The sequence below is a fragment of the Myxocyprinus asiaticus genome, chromosome 29, assembly GCF_019703515.2.
Source record: "Myxocyprinus asiaticus isolate MX2 ecotype Aquarium Trade chromosome 29, UBuf_Myxa_2, whole genome shotgun sequence".
NCBI lineage: Eukaryota > Metazoa > Chordata > Actinopteri > Cypriniformes > Catostomidae > Myxocyprinus > Myxocyprinus asiaticus.
In genome coordinates, this window is record NC_059372.1 from 10,311,069 (window position 1) to 10,333,012 (window position 21,944).

Here is a 21,944-nt window from a genome sequence, read left to right on the forward strand (position 1 = left end):
TATGTTTACCACCTGCTTTCCATGGGCATTAGTAGTGCAATGTTAATGTGAGGCAAATCGTGCCAACATTTGTGAATAAGTCACAATATGTAATAAGCCTAATTTACAAGAAGGTATGTTTGTGCTGAAAGAATGATAATAACGTAATAAAAATGGAAAATAAAAATAATGTAAAAGATCAACATTTTTTAATTAAATTATAAATTAAATAAAAAATTAGAAGTGCTCTACCAGCTCGGATAGCACCTGTTTAAACTGGATTGTGGGTGGTTAATGAATACAATGCTGTTTTTGCACTGAAATACAGTGCACTAAATTGGTGCAACTGTTTAGTGAGTTCGCCCATCTGAGAAGAAATTACCGTATTAACAGACACTGATCAAGATCCTTCACTTTACTAAAAACACACACAAAAAGCCAATACACACACACAAAATGTAACCATAAAGAGTCTGACATTGCATTGAGCTTCCTGGATCTACGAAGAACAACAGCAGCAGAAATAGATGTGATATTGCACTGCAGAAGATGTCCACTCTCCAGATATCACTGTCACAAAAGCACTTTCCCCTTGGTCCTTTGACAATAGTTAATGAACATCTGGAATTATGATTCCATTTAGGTGCCTCCAATAAATGCTGAAGGACTGGTTATACGATGATGATTGGTTGTTGGACAGAAAAGGTGGCAGTCTTTGTTTGCATTACAGAGGGAAAACCAAAAAGCCAGAAAAAGTGGAGTATTGCCATCCGCCAACCAGGTTACCCTTCTCCAGTTTCAGATAAACTTTGTCTTCTTTGTTCAGGTGGAGGAGAACCCCATTGGTGGCTGCCTCACGTGTGACATCTTTGTCACCGGCAAAGGCAGAGATAACCGGTTTTCCATTTAGCATTAAATTCACCTGGAGTACAGAGAGAAAATCAATACAGACATCTCAGAAACAAAGTGAATGTGGCAGAACTTATTAAATGCCAGGAAACAGGATACATTCATTAATTTACTACTATGATGGCATCAGTTTTTTATTGTTTGGTTTACTCTTACTATGCAGTATGTTTTCATGTCCACCATCATACAGTATATGTCTACATTTATAGGATAAATATTAAACTTAATATTATTTAGTTTTCTTTAATCACAATATCACAATTAAGTAAATTGTACATAATTTCACTCCTTTGGTTTAAGCAGAAATTGTCATTTTTGTAATGTCCCCAGGTGCTATGCATTCATTTAAAAAATGAAAAACGTGCATTTTATGAAGACATGTGTTTATTCATTTTTTCCTTTCTTTAATCGAATCGGTTGGAACAAAACCTTTTTTCTTAGAAATACTGTATTCATTTGTAACCAATTTATAGACTTTATTTATTTATTTATTTATTTATTTATAAGTCCTCAATCAGTGTTAGGTTAGTTAATCAAAAAAAGTAATCCACAAAACATTACTTCTCTAAAATTGCATTCAGATAACTTTAATGATTACTTAATTGAAAAAGCAATCACATTACTAATTACTTTACTTTTAAGTTACTTTTAAAATGTCTTTTACGCTCAACAGATTCAAAATAATGTCTTTATTTTCTCCTTCATTGTGACAGATGTTAAAGAAATGCAGACATACACATGAATTAATTAATTCATATTTTGAATGTATTATACATAAATAATATTATTTTAGAAATGTGTGACCCAGGTAATGTACTTAAAAGTAATTACTTTAAATGAAAGTCAGTAACTGTAATCTGATTACAAGAATTTTAAATGTAATGTGTTTCACTACCCCCAACACACTAAAAAAGTAATCTGATTACAGTAACTACTTATTTTGTAATCAGATTACACCCAACACTGTCCTCAATTTTAATCTTCCAACTTTCTTAAAGGAACTAGTTTTTGTTAATGGCATCATCCACCAGGAAGTTAAAAGAAAACTTCTAGTTGACACCCTAATGTACCCTAACTAACTCTCAAATACTCACTAAACAATGGCTTTAGCTCACTTTTTCCATCCTGTAAAGCATCCTATTAATTTTATTTATATTGTTTAAATAATCAAGTTATAATTAATAAAGTTTTATTTGTATATATGTAGAGTTCGACCAGAGCATATTTTTGAGAGTCTGGTATATCATTTTATAGAAATACTTTCTTAAATTACAATACAAGCATAATAGTTTTTTTTTATTATTATTATTATTATTACAAAATTAAGGTACCAAATAACAGGAATTACCCACTTATGTTGTTTTTTTGTTGTATAATCTTTGGTAACACTTTACTTATGTATTACAGTACCTATTCTTGATTAACTTTTAACACACATTATAACACATGAAGTTGGGTGTTTATCATGTGTTTTAATGCATTACACTATTATACTGCATGTTATAATGTATTATAACTGGTTACAATAATTAATAAGAACATACAACCTAAGGTTTATAATGAAGCATTATGAATGCATTATTATAAATTATGAATACATTTAAAGTGCATTATTTATACAGGCTTCAAGTAAAGTGTTACCCAGTCTTTTAGACTGTCTGTCTCTGTGTTCACTGGGAAGCTCAAATATGACATTAAAATTAAAGGAGATTTAATATTTCTTTTAATCTGTTTGTGTGAGAGAAACGTTTTGCTTACTTGTATAGTCTGGCTCTGGTACACTTTAATAACATGGAAGTTGAAACTGTATATTCCTTTCCGAGGACACAGAAAGACAGATTCCAATGTGAAATAGTTTCCTATGTTGACAAGAACCTGCAAAAAGGTATTTGAGAGGCATCAAAGCATAAAAGTGAAAAAGATTTCAACAAATGCCATTACAATGAAACCCAACCAAACTGTACAATTATTTTTTCTGCAAAATTTTTACACTTGTGATGCTACCAACTTGAAAAGGAAGACCTTGAAAAATGCTAGTGACAGATTAGAACAGACAATTGGAATGAAATGTGCATGCACCCATGAAAACAATTGGAATTTTCAACAATAGTTCTCTGCAGAAGGCAATGGAGTATTGAGGATTTCCTACCGTTGTCCTGAATATTCATTCACATGGTCATGCTGACCATAATTTCCCATGAAAACCAGGAAGAAAATTCATTTACATAAACATTGGTGAGTGCAATTTGGATGGTTGCATTTTCGCTTCAAGATTACATTTTTAATCCACTGACTGTTAGATTTAGGGTTTGGGTTTGAGTTAGAGGGTATATATGCATTCATGTTGACTGTATTACATCATTTACAACAAAAATAGAACACGCTTTTGGCACCACTAACAATGATTGGAATTTTGGTAAGCAAATTTCAACTGAAGAACTTTCGAACTACTGTCGCTAAATTCAGTTTGTTTTTATGACTATGTGTGTTCCCTGAGAACTGAACCCATAACCTTTATTTTAGAACAAACGACTGGTATCCCCCAAAGTCTGCCTAAGCAACCAATCTTCTTGGGCTTAGCAAAACTAAAGAGGACAAACATCTTTGTGGTAAACCTGAACAAATTAAATGCAATGAAATGTATATCTTTGATTAGTTGTATCTTTGATATATATATATACTGTATATATATATATACAGTGCATCCGGAAAGTATTCACAGCGCTTCACTTTTTCCACATTTTGTTATGTTACAGCCTTATTCCAAAATGGATTACATTCATTATTTTCCTCAAAATTCTACAAACAATACCCCATAATGACAACGTGAAAGAAGTTTGTTTGAAATCTTTGCAAATTTATTAAAAATAAAAAAATAAAAAAATTACATGTACATAAGTATTCACAGCCTTTGCCATGACACTCAAAATTGAGTTCAGGTGCATCCTGTTTCCACTGATTATCCTTGAGATATTTCTACAACTTAATTGGAGCCCACCTGTGATAAATTCAGTTGATTGGACATGATTTGGAAAGGCACTCACCTGTCTATATAAGGTCCCACAGTTAAGAGTGCATGTCAGAGCACAAACCAAGCCATGAAGTCCAAGGAATTGTCTGTAGACCTCCGAGACAGGATTGTATCAAGGCACAGATCTGGGGAAGGGTACAGAAAAATTTCTGCAGCATTGAAGGTCCCAATGAGCACAGTGGCCTCCATCATCCGTAAATGGAAGAAGTTTGGAACCACCAGGACTCTTCCTAAGAGCTGGCCGCCCGGCCAAACTGAGCGATCGGGGGAGAAGGGCCTTAGTCAGGGAGGTGACCAAGAACCCGATGGTCACTCTGACAGAGCTCCAGCATTTCTCTGTGGAGAGAGGAGAACCTTCCAGAAGAACAACCATCTCTGCAGTACTCCACCAATCAGGCCTGTATGGTAGAGTGGCCAGACAGAAGCCACTCCTCAGTAAAAGGCAAATGACAGCCTGCCTGGAGTTTGCCAAAAGGCACCTGAAGGACTCTCAGACCATGAGAAACAAAGATTGAACTCTTTGGCCTGAATGGCAAGCATCACATCTGGAGGAAACCAGGCACCGCTCATCACCTGGCCAATACCATCCCTACAGTGAAGCATGGTGGTGGCAGCATCATGCTGTGGGGATGTTTTTCAGCAGCAGGAACTGGGAGACTAGTCAGGATTGAGGGAAAGATGAATGCAGCAATGTACAGAGACATCCTTGATGAAAACCTGCTCCAGAGCGCTCTGGACCTCAGACTGGGGCGAAGGTTCATCTTCCAACAGGACAATGACCCTAAGCACACAGCCAAGATAACAAAGGAGTGGCTTAGGGACAACTCTGTGAATGTCCTTGAGTGGCCCAGCCAGAGCCCAGACTTTAACCCGATTGAACATCTCTGAAGAGATCTGAAAATGGCTGTGCACCGACGCTCCCCATCCAACCTGATGGAGCTTGAAAGGTTCTGCAAAGAAGAATGGGAGGAACTGCCCAAAAATAGGTGTGCCAAGCTTGTAGCATCATACTCAAAAAGACTTGAGGCTGTAATTGGTGCCAAAGGTGCTTCAACAAAGTATTGAGCAAAGGCTGTGAATACTTATGTACATGTGCTTTTTTTCATTTTTTATTTTTAATAAACTTGCAAAGATTTCAAACAAACTTCTTTCACGTTGTCATTATGGGGTATTGTTTGTAGAATTTTGAGGAAAATAATTAATTTAATCCATTTTGGAATAAGGCTGTAACATAACAAAATGTGGAAAAAGTGAAGTGCTGTGAATACTTTCCGGATTCACTGTATATATATATATATATATATATGTGTGTGTGTGTGTGTGTGTGTGTGTGTGTGTGTGTGTGTGTGTGTGTGTGTGTGTGTGTGTGTGTGTGTGTGTGTGTGTGTGTGTGTTTGTATATATCCTCGTGCGACCCCGCGTACACATGCGTGGACGATGTATTTTGGCTTCGCTATATGAAACGCATAATTTCATTTCATTTAAACTGACTGATCTCAGTTCAGGAGAATCTGTTCTGTCAGTAAAGGGTTAAACTTTCGACGGACGGAGTCATGTAACAAAACAACATGGCGCTGATCACAGCGGAGTTTGTCTTTGGGAGAAATGCCAACAAAACTACATCTGGTAAGAAACCTAATTAAGTTTTTACACTCGAAAGGCCATGCTGCTAAACACAGTGTACACAATGTACACAATAGCACAAGGTTTTCATTGGAAATCTTATATTTACTGTGCATTTTCACAATGAGAAAAAAAAAAAAAAATTCTTTCAGAGGTTTTATATGGAGTTAGGATGAAAATAAGGTGCATTTTGAATTGTTCTGAGACCAGTGCAGACAGACAGCACACTGGAGGTTAAGTCATTCACTAAATAGGGAGCAGGAGAGCATCATATAGCTTTCCTACGAAGCCAAGTGCATTCAATCACAACTTCCTATCAAAAGTTCAGTTTCAAGCTGCAGAGGATGTTTGAACCACTCAACATGTTTGGCAGACATGGGACAATGTTAACAGTATTTAGAGTCAGAATTTATAATGTATAATTTTATTTGAACATTGGACGATGCTGCCCATTACTTGTATCAGAATTAATTATGCTAATTTCTGATTGGTAAAATGCTTCAGCACTGGTTATCACTTGTTTGTTTGACAGTGCAAAGAGAGAGCATTAAAATTTTGTTGCCAAAGTACAAAAAAACATTGTAACATAAAAGCCAAATCAAGTCAAGTAGTTTGTATTTGTATAGTTTTTTATTTGTTCTTTTCCCAATGCACATTGTTCCAAAGCAGCTTTACAGAAAATCAGCTGTAATGTCTGTAACATCTCAAAAAACATGAATAATCAACACTCCTGGAAACATAAACAATCTGATATAAAAAAAAATCTGATTTTCTATAGCTTGGTATTATTTAAAATTTCACAACTTAGTCCTGCTGTCCACATATGTGTGCATACATTTTTAGGAAAACTATTTGCTCTAGATTTATTTATTTGTGCATTTTTATTAGGTGCTACTAGTTACAAATCAAAAATGGAAATGTAAAATGCACACAGCAGTCACACTCTGGTCTCAGGAGGATATATATATATATATATACACATTCAACGGGCACTTTATTAGGTACACTTGTACATCTACTTATTGATGTGATTTTCTAATCAGCCAATCGTAGCAGTGTAATGTATAAAATCATGTAGATACGGGTCAGGAGCTTCAGTTAATGTTCACATCATCCATCAGAATGGGGAAAAATGTGATCGCAGTGATTTAGACCGTGGCATGATTGTTGGTGCCAGACGGGCTGGTTTTAGTATTTCTGTAACAACTGATCTCCTGGGATTTTCACATACAACAGTCTCTAGAGTTTATAGAGAATGGTGAGAAAAACAAAAAACATCCAGCGAGCGGCAGTTCTGTGAGCGAAAATTGCTCGTTAATGACAGAGGTCAGAGGAGAATGGCCTGACTGGTCCAAGATGACAGGAAGGTGACAGTAACCCAAATAAACACGCGTTATAACAGTGCTATGCAGAAAAGCATTTCTGAAAATACAACATGTTGAACATTGAGGCAGATGGGCTACAGCGGAAGAAGACCCCTCCAGGTATCACTACTGTCAGAACAGGAAACTGAGGCTGCAGAGGGCACAGGCTCACCAAAAACTGGACAGTAGACGATTGGAAAAACATCACCTGATCTGACAAATCTGGATTTCTGCTGAGGTACACAAATGGTAGGCCAACAGCAGCCTCAGTTTTCTGTTCTTGGCTGACAGAAGTGGAAACCTACGTGGTCTTCTGCTGTTGTAGCTCATCCACCTCAAGGTTCGACATGTTGTGCATTCTGAGATGCTATTTTGCTCACTACAATTGTACAGAGCGGTTATCTGAGCTACCATAGCCTTTCTGTCAGCTCGAACCAGCCTCGCTATTCTCTGTTGATCTCTCTCATCAACAAGGCATTCCCGTCCGCAGAACTGCCGCTCGCTGGATGTTTTTGGTTTTTCGCACCATTCTGAGCAAACTCTAGAGAATGTTGTATGTGAAAATCCCAGGAGTTCAGCAATTACAAAAATACTCAAACCAGCCCATCTGGCACCAACAATCATGCCATAGTTTCACTGTTGTGAGTAAATCGCTGAGATCACATTTTTTTCCCCATTCTGAAGGTTGATGTGAACATTAACTGAAGCTCCTGACCCATATCTGCATGATTATATACATTACACTGCTGCCATAGGATACATAAAATATAAATAAATATAAAGTGTAAATCAGTGTCAGAAATTAACCTTTTTATTAAGGGCCAATTTTTGCCCCTTGGAATTGATTTTCAAGGGCATTTGTACCTTTCGAAGGCACATTTTATCTAACCACATAGAAACATACAGTATACACTGTATATATACAGTGTGTTTTTAGGAAAAATATATATTTATACAGTACTGTGCAAAAGTTTTAGGTACTTGCATAGTGAGGATGTCTTCAAAAACAAAGCCATGAATAGTTTTCATTATGTCATCATCAATTAACCTCATACAAGTCCAGAAAACATAAAAGCTAAATCAGTATTTGGTGTGACCACCTTTCCCTTGAAAACAGCACCAATTCTCCTAGGTACACCTGGACACAGTTTTTCTTGGTTGTTGGCAGATAGGATGTTCCAAGTTTCTTGGAGAATTCACCACAGTTCTTCTGTCTATTTAGGCTGTCTCAATAGCTTCTGTCTTTTCATGTAATCTCAGACTGACTCGATGTTCAATGGGGGGCTCTGTGGGGACTCCATGTTGTTCTATCCTTTTTGTAATAGGAATGTTTGGCAGTCTTAAATTTATAATTCCTATTGACACACTAAAGCTAAAGATATAAATAACCATCTTAAGATAAATGTTTTTGTAAAATATCTCATGTTCCTAAGACTTTTGCACAGTACTGAATATACTAGACAGTATACTGTACACAGTTTACCCAGGTCCGCTTGCATGCCACATGAAAACGTTTTCATTTTTGGCTAAACTATCCCTTTAAAAGATTTAAAAGACAAAGACTAGCTGTGATATTGCACAAGGATTACTCAGCATCCCAAACACCAAGGACTTTGTTGATCTGCAAAGCTCTCGGTACTTTCACAGCAGGGTACAATCTCTCTCTCTTGCCGTCCATGAGCTGTGAGTAACCTTTCCCTGTGGCATACCCAGAACGAGAGTTAGGTCAGGCTGGCTGCTTGGATGGTGTTATTGTGTGTGTCAAGGTATAGCAGAGCTCTGGGCCCGAGAGCAGCTGGCCAGTCTGTGCTCTTTTTTTTTTTTTTTTTTTTACCTTATTTTTGACTTTTCCTGCAGCCAAAGCAATGAGAGAGGAATAATAACTCCTCAAGGGCAAACTCTACACAGCTTCCTGTATACTGTATATCAGCAAGAAATGAGTTTAGCTTAACATATCCAGTAAAATCTCCAGCAATTAAATCACTCAAACATTTTAAATGTTTAATTATTAAACTTTCTATTAAACTATTAAATTATTAAACTTTTATTTGATTAACTAAATAAGCAGAAATTTCTGAAGAATCGTCACTCAGTTCTTTCCATTCAGCAACAGACAAAAAACACCATAAAGGCACCACAAATATTCAAAGCCTGCATCTGATGTTTTGGGGTCAATCAGCAAGACACAAGCTTTGAGGGAGATTATCTGTGAATAATGGCTTAAATTTTGGTTTGTTCCTCACACAAATCTTTTGTATGGCTTCAGAAGACAAGGGGCAGTGGTAGCTCAGCGGTTAAGGCTCTGGGTTACTGCTCAGAAGGTCAGGGGTTCAAGCCCCAGCACTGCCAAGATGCCACTGTTGGGCCCTTGAGCAAGGCCCTTGACCTTATCTGCTCTAGGGGTGCTGTATCATGGCTGACCCTGCACTCTGACCCCAGCCTAGCTGGGATATGTGAAAAAGAAGAATTTCACTGTATATGTGCAAATGTGTGATAAATAAAGAAAATTATTAGTAAGACTTGAAAAATAGTGCATGAGTCATATGGACCACTTCTATGGTGATTTTTTTGTTCTTTATATACAGTATATGTGTGTGTACGTGTGAGATTGTGTGTGTGTATATTCTCGTGCGACCCCATGGGTACACGTGTGTATGTTGTATTTTGGCTTTGCTGTATGCAACACATCATTTAATTTCATTTAAACCAACTGATCTCAGTTCTCAGACTCTGTGCTCTCAGATAAAGGGTTGATTTGTCATGGAAAAATCAAAACTTTCCAATGAAGCCAAGTGCATTCAATCCAAAATTCCTATCAAAAGTTCAGTTTCAGGCTGCAGATGACGTTTGAACCACTCAACATGGTTGGCAGACATGGGACAATGGTAATCAGCAGTGCTGGGCGGATTACTTGTGAATTGTTATCAGGTACTGATTACAAATTACATGACAAAAATGCAATCAGTAATGTAATCTCATAGATTACATTTTGGGGTAATATAATTGGATTACTTTTGGATTACTTCCAACCTAATTCTATTTTATTTGATGTCACATGCATTTGAGTAGGATAACCATGTATCTTTTTAACATAAAAGTACAAAGAGAAAGAAAATATATTCCATTCTTTGTTACAAACAAAAAGAGCCTCATCAATGACGGAGCATGGACAAAGTTTATAATTCAAAACACTGAGGCATCAAGCTCATTTTAAGTGCACAAAACAATAGCAACATTATGAATATTAATGAACATAAAATCAATATAAAATGATAATAAAATTAACAAACATTAATGACCATAAAATCAACAGCAATGACGTTGCTAGGTATATCAGTGGTATGCTGATTTAGAATGAAAAATGCAAAAGATTGAAAAAAAGAGAATGATTAGGGTGATCAGTAAATTGTTAACAATTTACTGCCATTGCCTTCTTAATATGCAATCATGTAATCCATATAAAGTAACTGTAGTCCGATTACGAGTATTTAAAAATGTAGTTTAAACCAATTACAAGTACTTGATTTTGTAATCTGATTACATAATCCAGATTACATGTAATCTGTTACTATCCAGCACTGGTAATAAGTACATAGATTCAGAATTTATAATGTATGATTTTATTTTAACATGGTTGGCAGTGATTGTATGATGCTGGCCATTACTAGTATATATTTTGTATGGCTTCAGAAGACTTGAAATATAGTGCATGAGTCGTATGGACCAATTTTATTGTGCTTTTTTGTTCTTTTTAGATCTTAACAGCGTCTGGTCCCCATCCATTTTCATTGAATGGAAAAGAACAGCTCAGACATTCTGCAAAACTTCTCATTTGGTGTTCTACAGAAGAAAGAAAGACATACAGGTTTGGAACAACATGAAGGAGAGTAAATGTTGACAGAATTTTCATTTTAAATTAATATGCCTTTAATCATGAAATACAAACCAAAATCAAGTTGACTTCATCTCCAGCATAATTTGTGACTTTATTTTAAGGATCTTGCTAACAAAATGTGTCATTTTCCTCAGAGACGTACACCATGCGGCTTTATTTGATCTTACCCTCCTCGACAGTGCTCCCTCATTATTTATATCACATCTTTAAACAAAGAAAGCAGACTGAATAAAATCAGGTAGTGTTGAGATTGTGTGTCACCAGTTTGTTTCCACATCCATGTGTGTAAAAACACATTCTTCGTAAGAGGTGTCATAACGGAGGATCATCCATGAATGAGAGAATGTAATACTCATACTGTCTAAACTTAATTACCATCACTTAATCTAGTTCAAAATTCACACTAACTTGTGAACAGATGGAAGCTATTTGCAACGCAACATTCCATAAATGTAGCATATGTTTGAATGTTTAATTTAAATGCTTCAGAGTCATAAAGCCAAAAGATCAACTTAAGCATAACATGCACTGGGCCCCTACACAGTGATACATGAGAAAAAGCCAGGAAAGAATGCAGCACAGATACACTATTGTATCACAAACCCAGCAAAAAAGAATAAAACAAAATATCTTTGCCCTTTACAGTTGTGACAGCTTGACTTATCACTAATGACTTAACAGTGCTATTTCATACCTGTGTATGTGGGGCTTATAGTGCAAACATTGGAAACGTGTGTTTACGTGCAGCAAACAGTCAGACAAAGTTGCTATTTATTATTTATGAACAATTAGACATAGTTTATGTGTTACAGGGCCAGCAGAGAATATCTAATGACAATTTGCAAGACAATTTTTTTGTGTACTTTTTTACCAATCAGTGCACACTTTAATCTGCATTATATTTACAGTAAGATACTTGAACTCCAGTTGACCTATTACAGGTTATTATTTTGAAGGTTCTCCTGGTTCTTAAGCAAAGAGCGTGTTGGGGTGATTTTGAATCCATTAGCCAGCACAGACTTCAGAAATCTTTTTTTTTTAAAACATTATTCTGTGAACTTGTGTTATGCATATGTTATTTGTAAAAGAACAATTGATCTATTCATGCATTACATTTAATTATCACAGTAATTAGATTTATAACATTTTTAAGGAATGCAAATGGATAATGGCTGCCTTACTAATGCCAAATTAATTTAACTCTTGCACTTTATGCATACTGTACTTTGGATATTCCATAATATATTCCATGAGGGTTTCAGATAATTAGATGGTCTAAAAATGCCATATTTACTTTTATGCTGCAGCAAAACTAACTTTACACCGTCCATGTTTTCAATATTACATGTAATAACAATATGAATGCTCCACATAATAATGACAGTCATTTTTAAATACACTTTAAGATGAATGTTTAATTTAAATGCTTCAGAGTGAGACAAACTATTCAACTTTTCCAACTTTTGCATGTAAAAACTATCCAGAATCTTAATAAAGCATGCAACATGCAATAATGTCCATAATATCCACATATCTACTAATTATATGAATTATGCAATTACACTGGAACATTAATGTAAATTACGAAACAAAACTGGTAGTCCAACTTGTATGATAGCTTAGGGGTTTCACTTGATTATGTGCAAGTAAAATAATAAAAAGTCTTGAATCCTAATATAATGCTTACTGTACATGCATACATAAAATATCCCTTATTTGGGCATGCAAATCAGCCTTACCTGGTCGAAATATATGATCCTCGTTTTGTTGCTCATCTCCGAGGGTTCGTGGTTGTTGCTCCGCACCGCAGAGAAAGCCACTTTGGAGTTGGCGGCGCGCACGGAGATGCCGAGCGGCGAAGACGAGCTCTTCCAGTCGGCGAGGTTTGAGTCACACACCACCAGACATTTTCCCTCCAGGACGATGGGTTCCGTGTCATTCTGAGCCAAAGCGAGCTCCCACATGACGGCCACGCAGAGTAAAAGAGCCGCGCACTCGACACGCACCTTATTAAAGTGCTTTATCAACACCATGATGAAAGATTTCCAACGTATTCAAAATCCAAACGACTCGTGTCCCGTCACTTCGCTTCTGCGTTCGATTCGTTTACGCCAAACATCCGTCCGATTTACAAATCACTAAAAATTGCGCGTTGGTGGATGCGCCAACGTCATGTCTATAGTCATTTTTTTCTAGGTATTAAACTTATTTTCCCGTGTTTTAGTGATGCTAGGATTTTTAAACTCCAGTAGATGTAGAGAGCTTTGGGGAAATGCAGGTTTTCCGTAGGTTCCTGGCGACTCCGCGCGCAAAATCCGCTTAGTGATGCGCCAGAGCGCACAGAGTTAAACGCAATACCAGCGCAATGACGTCCACCTCTTGTCCATATTAGTTTTACAGGATCAAACAAAAAATAATAAACTTGATAAAATGACTCCCTTTAGAGCAAGTGGAAATTCTTCAAAATAAGAGGTGCAGTGTGGAACCGAGACACCCCTTACGATGCGTAACGTCAGATGATTTTTCAATGTCTTACAGAGAGACCTAGCAAACAAGGTTTTGGCACCGACATTTTTGATTGTATTATATTGTCTGGTGCATAAGAAACACTAAAGATTTTTAGGCTACTCATATTACTATTATTAGGACTAGTAGGCTATTCCTTCATTAAATAATATGAATGTCATTTGATTGTCAGATTTGATCATTTATATTTCATATATTCAGTGTTGGGTGTAATCCAATTACAAAGTAATTAGTTACTATAATCTAATTACTTTTTAGGCAAAAAAAGTAGTGTAAAGCATTACATTTTAAATTCTTGTAATCGGATTACAGTTACTGACTTACAATTAATTTAATAACTTTTTTTTCTGTCCCCTTTTCTTCCCAATTTGGAATGTCCAATTCCCAATGCGCAATTCCCAAAGTCCTCGTGGCGGCGTAGTGACTTGCCTCAATCCAGGTGGCGGAGGACGAATCTCAGTTGCCTCCACATCTGAGACCATCAATCCACGCATCTTATCACATGGCTTGTTGAGCGCGTTACCATGGAGACGTAGCACGTGTGGAGGCTTCACACTGTTCTCCGCGGCATCCATGCACAACTCACCACGCGCCCCACCGAGAGCCAGAACCACACATTACAGCGACCAGAGGAGGTTACCCCATGTGACTCTACCCTCCCTAGCAACCGGGCCAATTTTGTTGCTTAGGAGACCTGGCTGGAGTCACTCAGCACGCACTGGATTCGAACTTGTGACTCCAGGGGTGGTAGTCAGTGTCTTTACTCGCTGAGCTACCCAGGCCCCCAGTTTAATTAGTTTTAAGTATATTATAGGATTATGTTTATATCTAATATCTTACTTATGTGGAATACATTAATTATAGCTCTTTAATTGTGAAGGAGAAATGTGAGGTGCTGAGTGTATGACTTGTGTGTAATAATGAACAAGGAAGTTATTTTGAACTTGTTGATGGAAAAGTGCTTTAGAAAGCAACTTTGAAAGTAAATCAATTAGTAATGTGATTACTTTTTCAATTAAGAAATTAGTAAAGTAATCTGACTACAGATTTTAGAGAAATAATTAGTCATTTGTAGTGGATTACTATTTTTAAGTAACTTACTCAACACTGTATATGTTAATATGATACAACTGGCCACGCCCCTAAACATTTGTGATCATAGTAAAGCTCAAGACGTCCTATTTAATATACAAATTGACTTAAAATAGTGGCTTGTATGATCTCATGTTTATTAACAAAAGTATAAAGGTCAGTGACATGATGCTAATTTCTTGTCCTGATCTATTAAGTTATCCAAAATCACATAAAAAATGCAATTCACACAAAATAACATACTATGATTAACATGTTTTAAATGTTTGAGTTCAAAGTCATTTTGATAATTTTTTCAAGGCCTTAAAGCTGAAGTATGTTACTTTTTCGGTGTTAAAATACTTTCTCTTATTCCAGCTTAATATGCAGAAATAGCCATAAGTAAGCCATTCATAGGTACATTTTTTAATGACGATTGTAAACACTGTGTCTCTGCGGCACTATGAAAACTCCTCTGTTTGTTTTGAGGGACCCATCTCAAGACAGTCAATGACCTTTACTCGACCAGTGGCATGAGTTAGGGGCAGAACTATCTGTTTGTTTGACCAACGGCACAACGGGTGTGGGCGTATTAAGAAAAAAGGTGTTTTGAAAACATTGATTATTTTTAAAATTCCCTTTGGAGCGCAGATATTATGTATTTTAGCTTTAAAGTAAAACATGAATAAAAAATAATAAAAGTCCCCAGACTAAAGCTAAAATGCTTGAAAAAAATTCTTGTTTTCAAAAGTAGTTATGCAATGACTACTTATAAGCAATGGAAAAAAGTTTAAAAGTGTTATTAATATATATTAATATATAATGTATTGTACGATACAATATGATACAATATTTTTTTCCACCCTATATAATATATATATATATATATATATATACATATATATAGGCCTATATATACAGGGCCATAGCTAATGGGGTGAAAGGTTGTAATGATTCTATGGGCCCACGGGTCCAGGGGGCCCACAACAAATTTTAAACTGTATGTTTAAATAGAAAAGAGGCCCAGACAAATACACAGTCAGGGGGCCCAGAATTTCTTGCTACGGCCCTATATATATATTATTATTATTATAATTATTATTATTATTATTATTATTATTATTATTATTATTAGGGGTAAATAAAAATTATTGTATCATATTGTATCATACAATACGACGCTCACTATACAATACCATAAACAAACACATTAAAGTGTATTTAAAAGCAAGCATCACAATATTGAGAGCCGCGGATCAGTCTTCTCACCGGAGAGGAGGCGCAGAGCGCTCACAGGAAAACAGAGCAACACACTTACAGTACACATGCAAGAAGATCGATGGCAAACGGCAAGTAGATTGTACTGTAGCGGTACAGCTTGTCAAATTTGCCAAACAACAGTGTCATTTCCTGGTGCTACAGTACATCAAACATGTCGTTTTATTTACGCCGACATCACCACACAAATCGGTGCATTTGTGGGCAGAAAGAGCAGCAGTAAGTTTAACAGCCGCCTCTCCCAGCTGACACGAAACATGACATGCACAGCAACACGCTCATAAGTTATGAGTCATAACTATCAAAAAATAGCTTATTCAAAAAACCAACAACGTAAGAAACCCGCGATTACATGAGACTTATAATTATCTGCTTTTGACTTCAAAATGTAAACAGCTTTGAGAGCAACACTTGCACACATGTTATAAGCCAGTAATAATGCCGGTTACATACAAAGTGAAACGGGGTGGAGGGCAAAAAAGATCGGTGTGCCGATCTTTTTTGGCTCAAGCCACTAAATACTGCATTATGTACATATATCGTAGAACCAGAGGTCAGGTTCCTCTGAAGTTTTTTCTTGCTACAGTCATTTCAGCTTGTTCACAAGGGGCTTTCAGACAACAGGGCATGACTTTCTATAAAGCTGCTTTGAAACTCTGTGTATTATGAAAAGTTCTATTCAAATGTAAATGACTAATGTGTAGACAAACTTATTTTCTCAAGAAAAATATGAAAATTGTGACTTCATATGAGTTTTTCTCATTACAATCAAACAAAATAAATGCAGTGCTGTTGTTACTTAGAGCTGTGTTTTTTGCTGCCAATGTCAGACACTTTTGTGGCATTTATAATTTAAAAGACATTTATGTCGAATCCTTGAATAAGTTTGAGCAAAACATTTGTGGGCTATGCATCGTATCGTATCGTGAAATTTGTATATAGTTACATGGCTAATATATATCATTATATATTTTCATATACATTTTATAATATATTAATATATATTAAATATCATTATATATATTATAATTGAGTATATATTAAATATTATATTTATTAGCTTATAATAAATTATTTATATGATATTATTAATACTAATAAACTTTTTTCCACCAAATCAAAGTCAGGTAGTGTAACCAACATGCAGATAACCCTTTTGTTGTCATGTGACAAAAAAACATAAAACAGAGAGAACTGAGAGGAAACATTTATGTTTTTTTATATTTATAATTTGTAATTTTTATATATGTTATTGTTCAGGTCAAATGGAGTAACCCTAAGAAAACATATTCATATTTGTGACTAAAAAATTCATGATATTTTCCATAAAAATATGTTTGAAAACTTTTTTGAAATGAATTATTAAGTTGTGTACACTCATGTGCATTAGAGGTGCAAGGGAAGTATTATTTTTAAACCTTTTACTTGGTGGTTACACCTCTTGACAATTTTAGTTATTAGATCATATTTAGTTTTGTAGAAAATGCTTTAAATGTTCTTTTAAAAATTATTAAACCAATATGGACACAAAGATTACACTTCTATGAACTTGGCACATGTTGTAAACATGTTGTAGCTTTTTAAAAGATTTCTTATTTTTCTCACCAAAGACAACATTATTTGTCAATTACTCATATGTCAAACCCCTATTAGCCACGACCCAAAATATTTGTAATGACAGTAAAACCCAGGCTGTCCTCCTTAAGATACAAATTAATGTTTTTTTATTTATTTATGTATTTATATCCACTTTTTATTTATTTATTTATTTTTCTCCCAATTTGGAATGCCCAATTCCCACTACTTAGTAGGTCCTCATGGTGGCGCGGTTACTCACCTCAATCCGGGTGGCAGAGGACAAGTCTCAGTTGCCTCCGCTTCTGAGACTGTCAATCAGCGCATCTTATCACGTGGCTTAATGTGCACAACACTGCGGAGACTCACAGCATGTGGAGGCTCATGCTACTCTCCATGATCCACGCACAACTTACTACACGCCCCATTGAGAGCGAGAACCACTAATCGTGACCACGAGGAGGTTACCCCATGTGACTCTACCCTCCCAAGCAACCGGGCCAATTTGGTTGCTTAGGAGACCTGGCTGGAGTCACTCAGCACGCCCTGGATTCGAACTCGCAATTCCAGGGGTGGTAGTTAGCGTCAATACTCGCTGAGCTACCCAGGCCCCAGACAAATGAATGTTTTTAAGATACACTGGTGTACTTATTAAAAAATATATACATGCCCACTGCAGAGGACAAACATGAATTACAGGTTCCAGGAGAATACTGCATACCAGACAAACTGAATGTGCAGCATAAATTAGTCTATCCTGGTTGTAAAAAAATAAAAATACTGAATAAAGTCATAAGAGGGACCAGCAATTCATGCATAATATAATGGAGCTGTGAAGCATTTCAATATTTGGCTTTACAGTATGTCTTTGGCGCTCCCTAATGCATCTCAATTTGGGGCCATGAATGTTATTTGCTCTAAGGTTTGACTTTAAAGCAATGCATTTCTGTTGATGTGCTTGCATCCTTTGTGTTCAGATGGTGGATATATAAAATTATACATGAAATAAGTTCATCAGGACACAATAATTAAATGTAGTATTATGCAATCAAGCCATTCCATCCTGCTATAGATCTTGCTAATAAACAGACCTTTTCAAGAGGATATCGGAAGGAAGTTCAGAACCCCATGAAAAATGCATAATACATTTTGTACTCCGGAGGATGCATTGAATAAACTTCAGCTATGCAAGACTTTTCATTTAGGGAACTTCTTAAGGATGGAATATTTGCAAGCACAAATTAACAGTTAACTCACTTGGGGGCATAATGAGTTACTCGGGGAAACTAATGAATAAATGTGTGCTTTTACTGCTGTTACCTTTCATTATGTTTGCTCTCTTTTCTCTCTATACATCACAAACTCATGTTTATTGTCTGAAAAAAATGGAAGTACTGGAATGTTGCAAATTTAGTTCCCTACATTTCCCAATAAGTGTGGGTGGAACTTCTTATGTCTTGCTTGAGAGAACACAACATCTGTTGTGGCCATTCATATTTAAAAATTAATAAATGTTTTAAATGTTTGGACCTCACAGTCTTGGATCAAAGTCATTCACAAAAAGACACTGGAGTATTGGGTAATATTTATCCCTGAGGTAAATCGTAATGAGATTGTAACCTCCTTCTCACTGTTGATTATATAAATGATAAGGGTGTTATTGGATTGCATCATATATTTAAAAACAGGACATGCTCAGCGAAAACCTATATTTAGTTTGTCATTGTTCTAATGTTTATTATTTATCAGCACTTCCGCTTAGGGTTTTTACATTTACATTTATTCATTTTGCAGACAAAACAAGTTACAGTGGGTTGAACCCTTGTGTTGTGTTCGTCAAAAATGACTGTTCCACTAAGATTGTTAATAAATCTCTCATATTGCACATATTATCCCAAAATATTCCATTAGATCTGTTTTGTCAAGTTCTTTTTTTAGTCATGATGACAGGTTTTGTAGTTCTTTTTTGAACATATTTAATTTTTGCATTTATTTTTTTATTGATAGGATTCATTAAACTGAGCTTATACCGGGCTTGTAGGGGAAACTCCATGCAGAAAATGTTGAAATAATAATAATAATAATTATGTAATAAATTAATAATCACTTGTTTGATCTAAACAAAAAAGGTGTAATTTTAAAGCTTAGGATCTGGACTTTGCAATGCATATATCTGATCCTACCAGTTCTTAAATAATGCTTTTTAATTGGCTGACAGATTAGAACTGTTTTGTTCTCATAATTTGCAAATGTATTATCACAACAATTATAATCAGAGTTGGTAAAAACATAAAAAAAGATGAGATAGCCATGTGTAATATATCGTTGGAAAGGTCTCAATTAGTAAAATGCAATGAGAAAATTTGTTTCACTCAGAGGCCAAACTGCAGTGAGTATTAGTGTATGAAATTCCCACTGACACACATATGTAAATATATTAAACGGGAGTGTCTTTTATGTCACATTTTTCCTTATTACATCCTTAAACATACATACAACATAGACAATGGCATATCGTTACTTACAGCAGACTATGCTGATACGAGCCCAAATACAACATAGTATGATAAGTAGATTTTGAAATATTCCTCAAAGAGTGTACATGGAAAGTGTGTGTGTGTGTGTGTGTGTGTGTGTGTGTGTGTGTGTGTGTGTGTGTGTGTGTGTGTGTGTGTGTGTGTGTGTGTGTGTGTGTGTGTGTGTGTGTTGGTGGGTGGGTGGGTGTGTGCACATGTCCGAGAACTTTGTGTGTGCAAACAAACATCCACGTACAGTATGTACTCATCTAAAGGATTGGGATGCACCTGAACACTTAATATTTCTGTATTTTGTAGTCTAATCCATTCATTTCCAATGGATGGTCACTTTAGACCGGGAACACCACAGGTGTAACAAAGTGAAATAAAGGCAATACAATTTTATGAAAATGACCTAAAAAAAATTGTGTTCAAATGCCCTGTGTGAACAAAGTCATGGAATTTTATTCCAACTGGATAAAATAAACTACAGTTTTCAGAAACAAAAAAGAGTTAATCGGTCAGTTTTGACCAGAACACAATAACAAGGATTAAGATTAAAAAAAAAAATCTGTGATTTACATGGGAATTAAACCTATGACTTTGCCATTACAAGCAGCATGCTTACTAAGTTGAGCCACTGGAACTGAGAAACTAAGATAATTAAAACAAAGACTTTATCTTCAGGAACTAAGAGTTCAAAGGGATAGTTCACCCTAAAATTAAAATTATTTGTTGACCCTCATGTCATTCCAAACCCCTTTACTATTGTTTTTTCCATCGAACACAAAAGGAGAACTTTAGAAGATTCGTTACACAGCTCTTTTCTGAGAGTTGTGACAGGAGGGAAAGATTATCAGTAAATAACGACTGAAATTTCAGTCTGTTCTTTTCACAAAGCAATCGGAAGCCAACCCGGTCTCATGAAAAGTAGTAATAATAGTACAAGATGGCGAAATTGTAAGGAATCGTATACTAGTTGGCTCATATAAAAACTCCCATAGAGAAAAATAAACTAACTAATGAACAATGTTATTGCGATTTGTCTTAAGTTTATCCATTAACCCAAACCTAAACCTTACCATAAAGTGTAACCCTTTAACCAAACCCTAAACCTAACCATGATTTTAATAGGAAAATCACTTTTTTTGTACCATGGAAGAAAGAAAACATCAGAGTTTGGAATGAGACGAGAGAAGCGCATAATAAGTTATTGGCATTCATCAGTTATTTGTATTGCATAAATAAATTTGGAATCAGTAACCAACTTTGTTCACAGATGTTTCCTTTCTTAAAATAAAGTGTTGGATAGGAGGCTAGTTAAAATTTGATGCCTGTATTGCACTGATTTGAAATGTCATTTGTTGATTAGTTGATTGGATTGGACTTTATGGGAATAAAAGTCGTACCTTTTCGTACTAGCCAAGTCGTACGATATCATACGATTTCAACATCTCGTATGAATTATTTGAAGTTGTCATATGACTACATTACCTTGAATAAAGCACATGAGTCCTTTCTGGAGTAAACACATAAAAGAGTTAAGTGAAGATTCTTAAAAAAATTCTCCTTTTGTGTTCCATGGGGGGGGGAATCCAACAGTGTATGAATTGGGAACAACATGAAGGTATGTAAATAATGACAACACTATTCTTTTTGGAGTGAATTTTTCCTTTAAAAATTCTTAGTCTAGAATTTACTTTTTCATCAGTCCGTATCAAGCCAGGGGAAAAACTGGACTGTAACGTAAATGATGACACAAGGAGTTAATATTTGATTAAGGCTATTGGATTTTTGATGGACCCGTCCTCTGGACAGCAGCCAGAGAGAGAAAGAATTGAGGTTTGAATGTATTTCTGGATGAGAGTAAGATAAATCGGCTGAACATGAAGCACTGCAAATGAATCTACCCCCTGTGACCTACATGCTACCTGTCTTCTCGGCCAGGTAAGCATGTCTGAGAGTGTGATGAAAAGGCCAGTTCATCTGACCTCATTGACACTGTTTGTGGAAAAAGAAAGAGAGACTTGAGGGACCGAATCAGAGCGAAGTTATAATGCACTGGGTTGTGGAGAGATCAGCGCAAAAGTGCCAAACTCTTTGGAGTGCTGTGAAGAGGTGTTTATGTGAGGGTATAATTGTGTGTATGTTTTTGTGAGGATACGTGCATTCCTACT

General features: G+C 35.9%; 1 protein-coding gene across 1 annotated transcript; it reads right to left on the reverse strand.

Annotated features, from left to right (window-relative positions):
• Nucleotides 1-240: 240 nt before the first annotated feature.
• On the reverse strand, nucleotides 241-12,834 carry LOC127420200 (cerebellin-4-like). The gene is made up of 3 exons (XM_051662252.1): nucleotides 12,541-12,834; nucleotides 2,647-2,763; nucleotides 241-901 (listed from the first exon to the last, which is right to left on the reverse strand). Exons 1-3 carry the CDS (start codon nucleotides 12,832-12,834, stop codon nucleotides 704-706), a joined length of 609 nt encoding a protein of 202 aa, XP_051518212.1. The 3' UTR covers nucleotides 241-703.
• Nucleotides 12,835-21,944: the final 9,110 nt, after the last annotated feature.

Excerpts from the sequence above, each read along its gene's own strand:
- LOC127420200 (XM_051662252.1), bottom strand. The coding sequence starts at position 12,834 with ATGGTGTTGATAAAGCACTTTAATAAGGTGCGTGTCGAGTGCGCGGCT. Across the intron at positions 2,764-12,540 it reads GGATCATATATTTCGACCAG|GTTCTTGTCAACATAGGAAA; the intron begins GTAAGGCTGATT and ends ACCTTTTTGCAG. Across the intron at positions 902-2,646 it reads ACCAGAGCCAGACTATACAA|GTGAATTTAATGCTAAATGG; the intron begins GTAAGCAAAACG and ends TCTGTACTCCAG.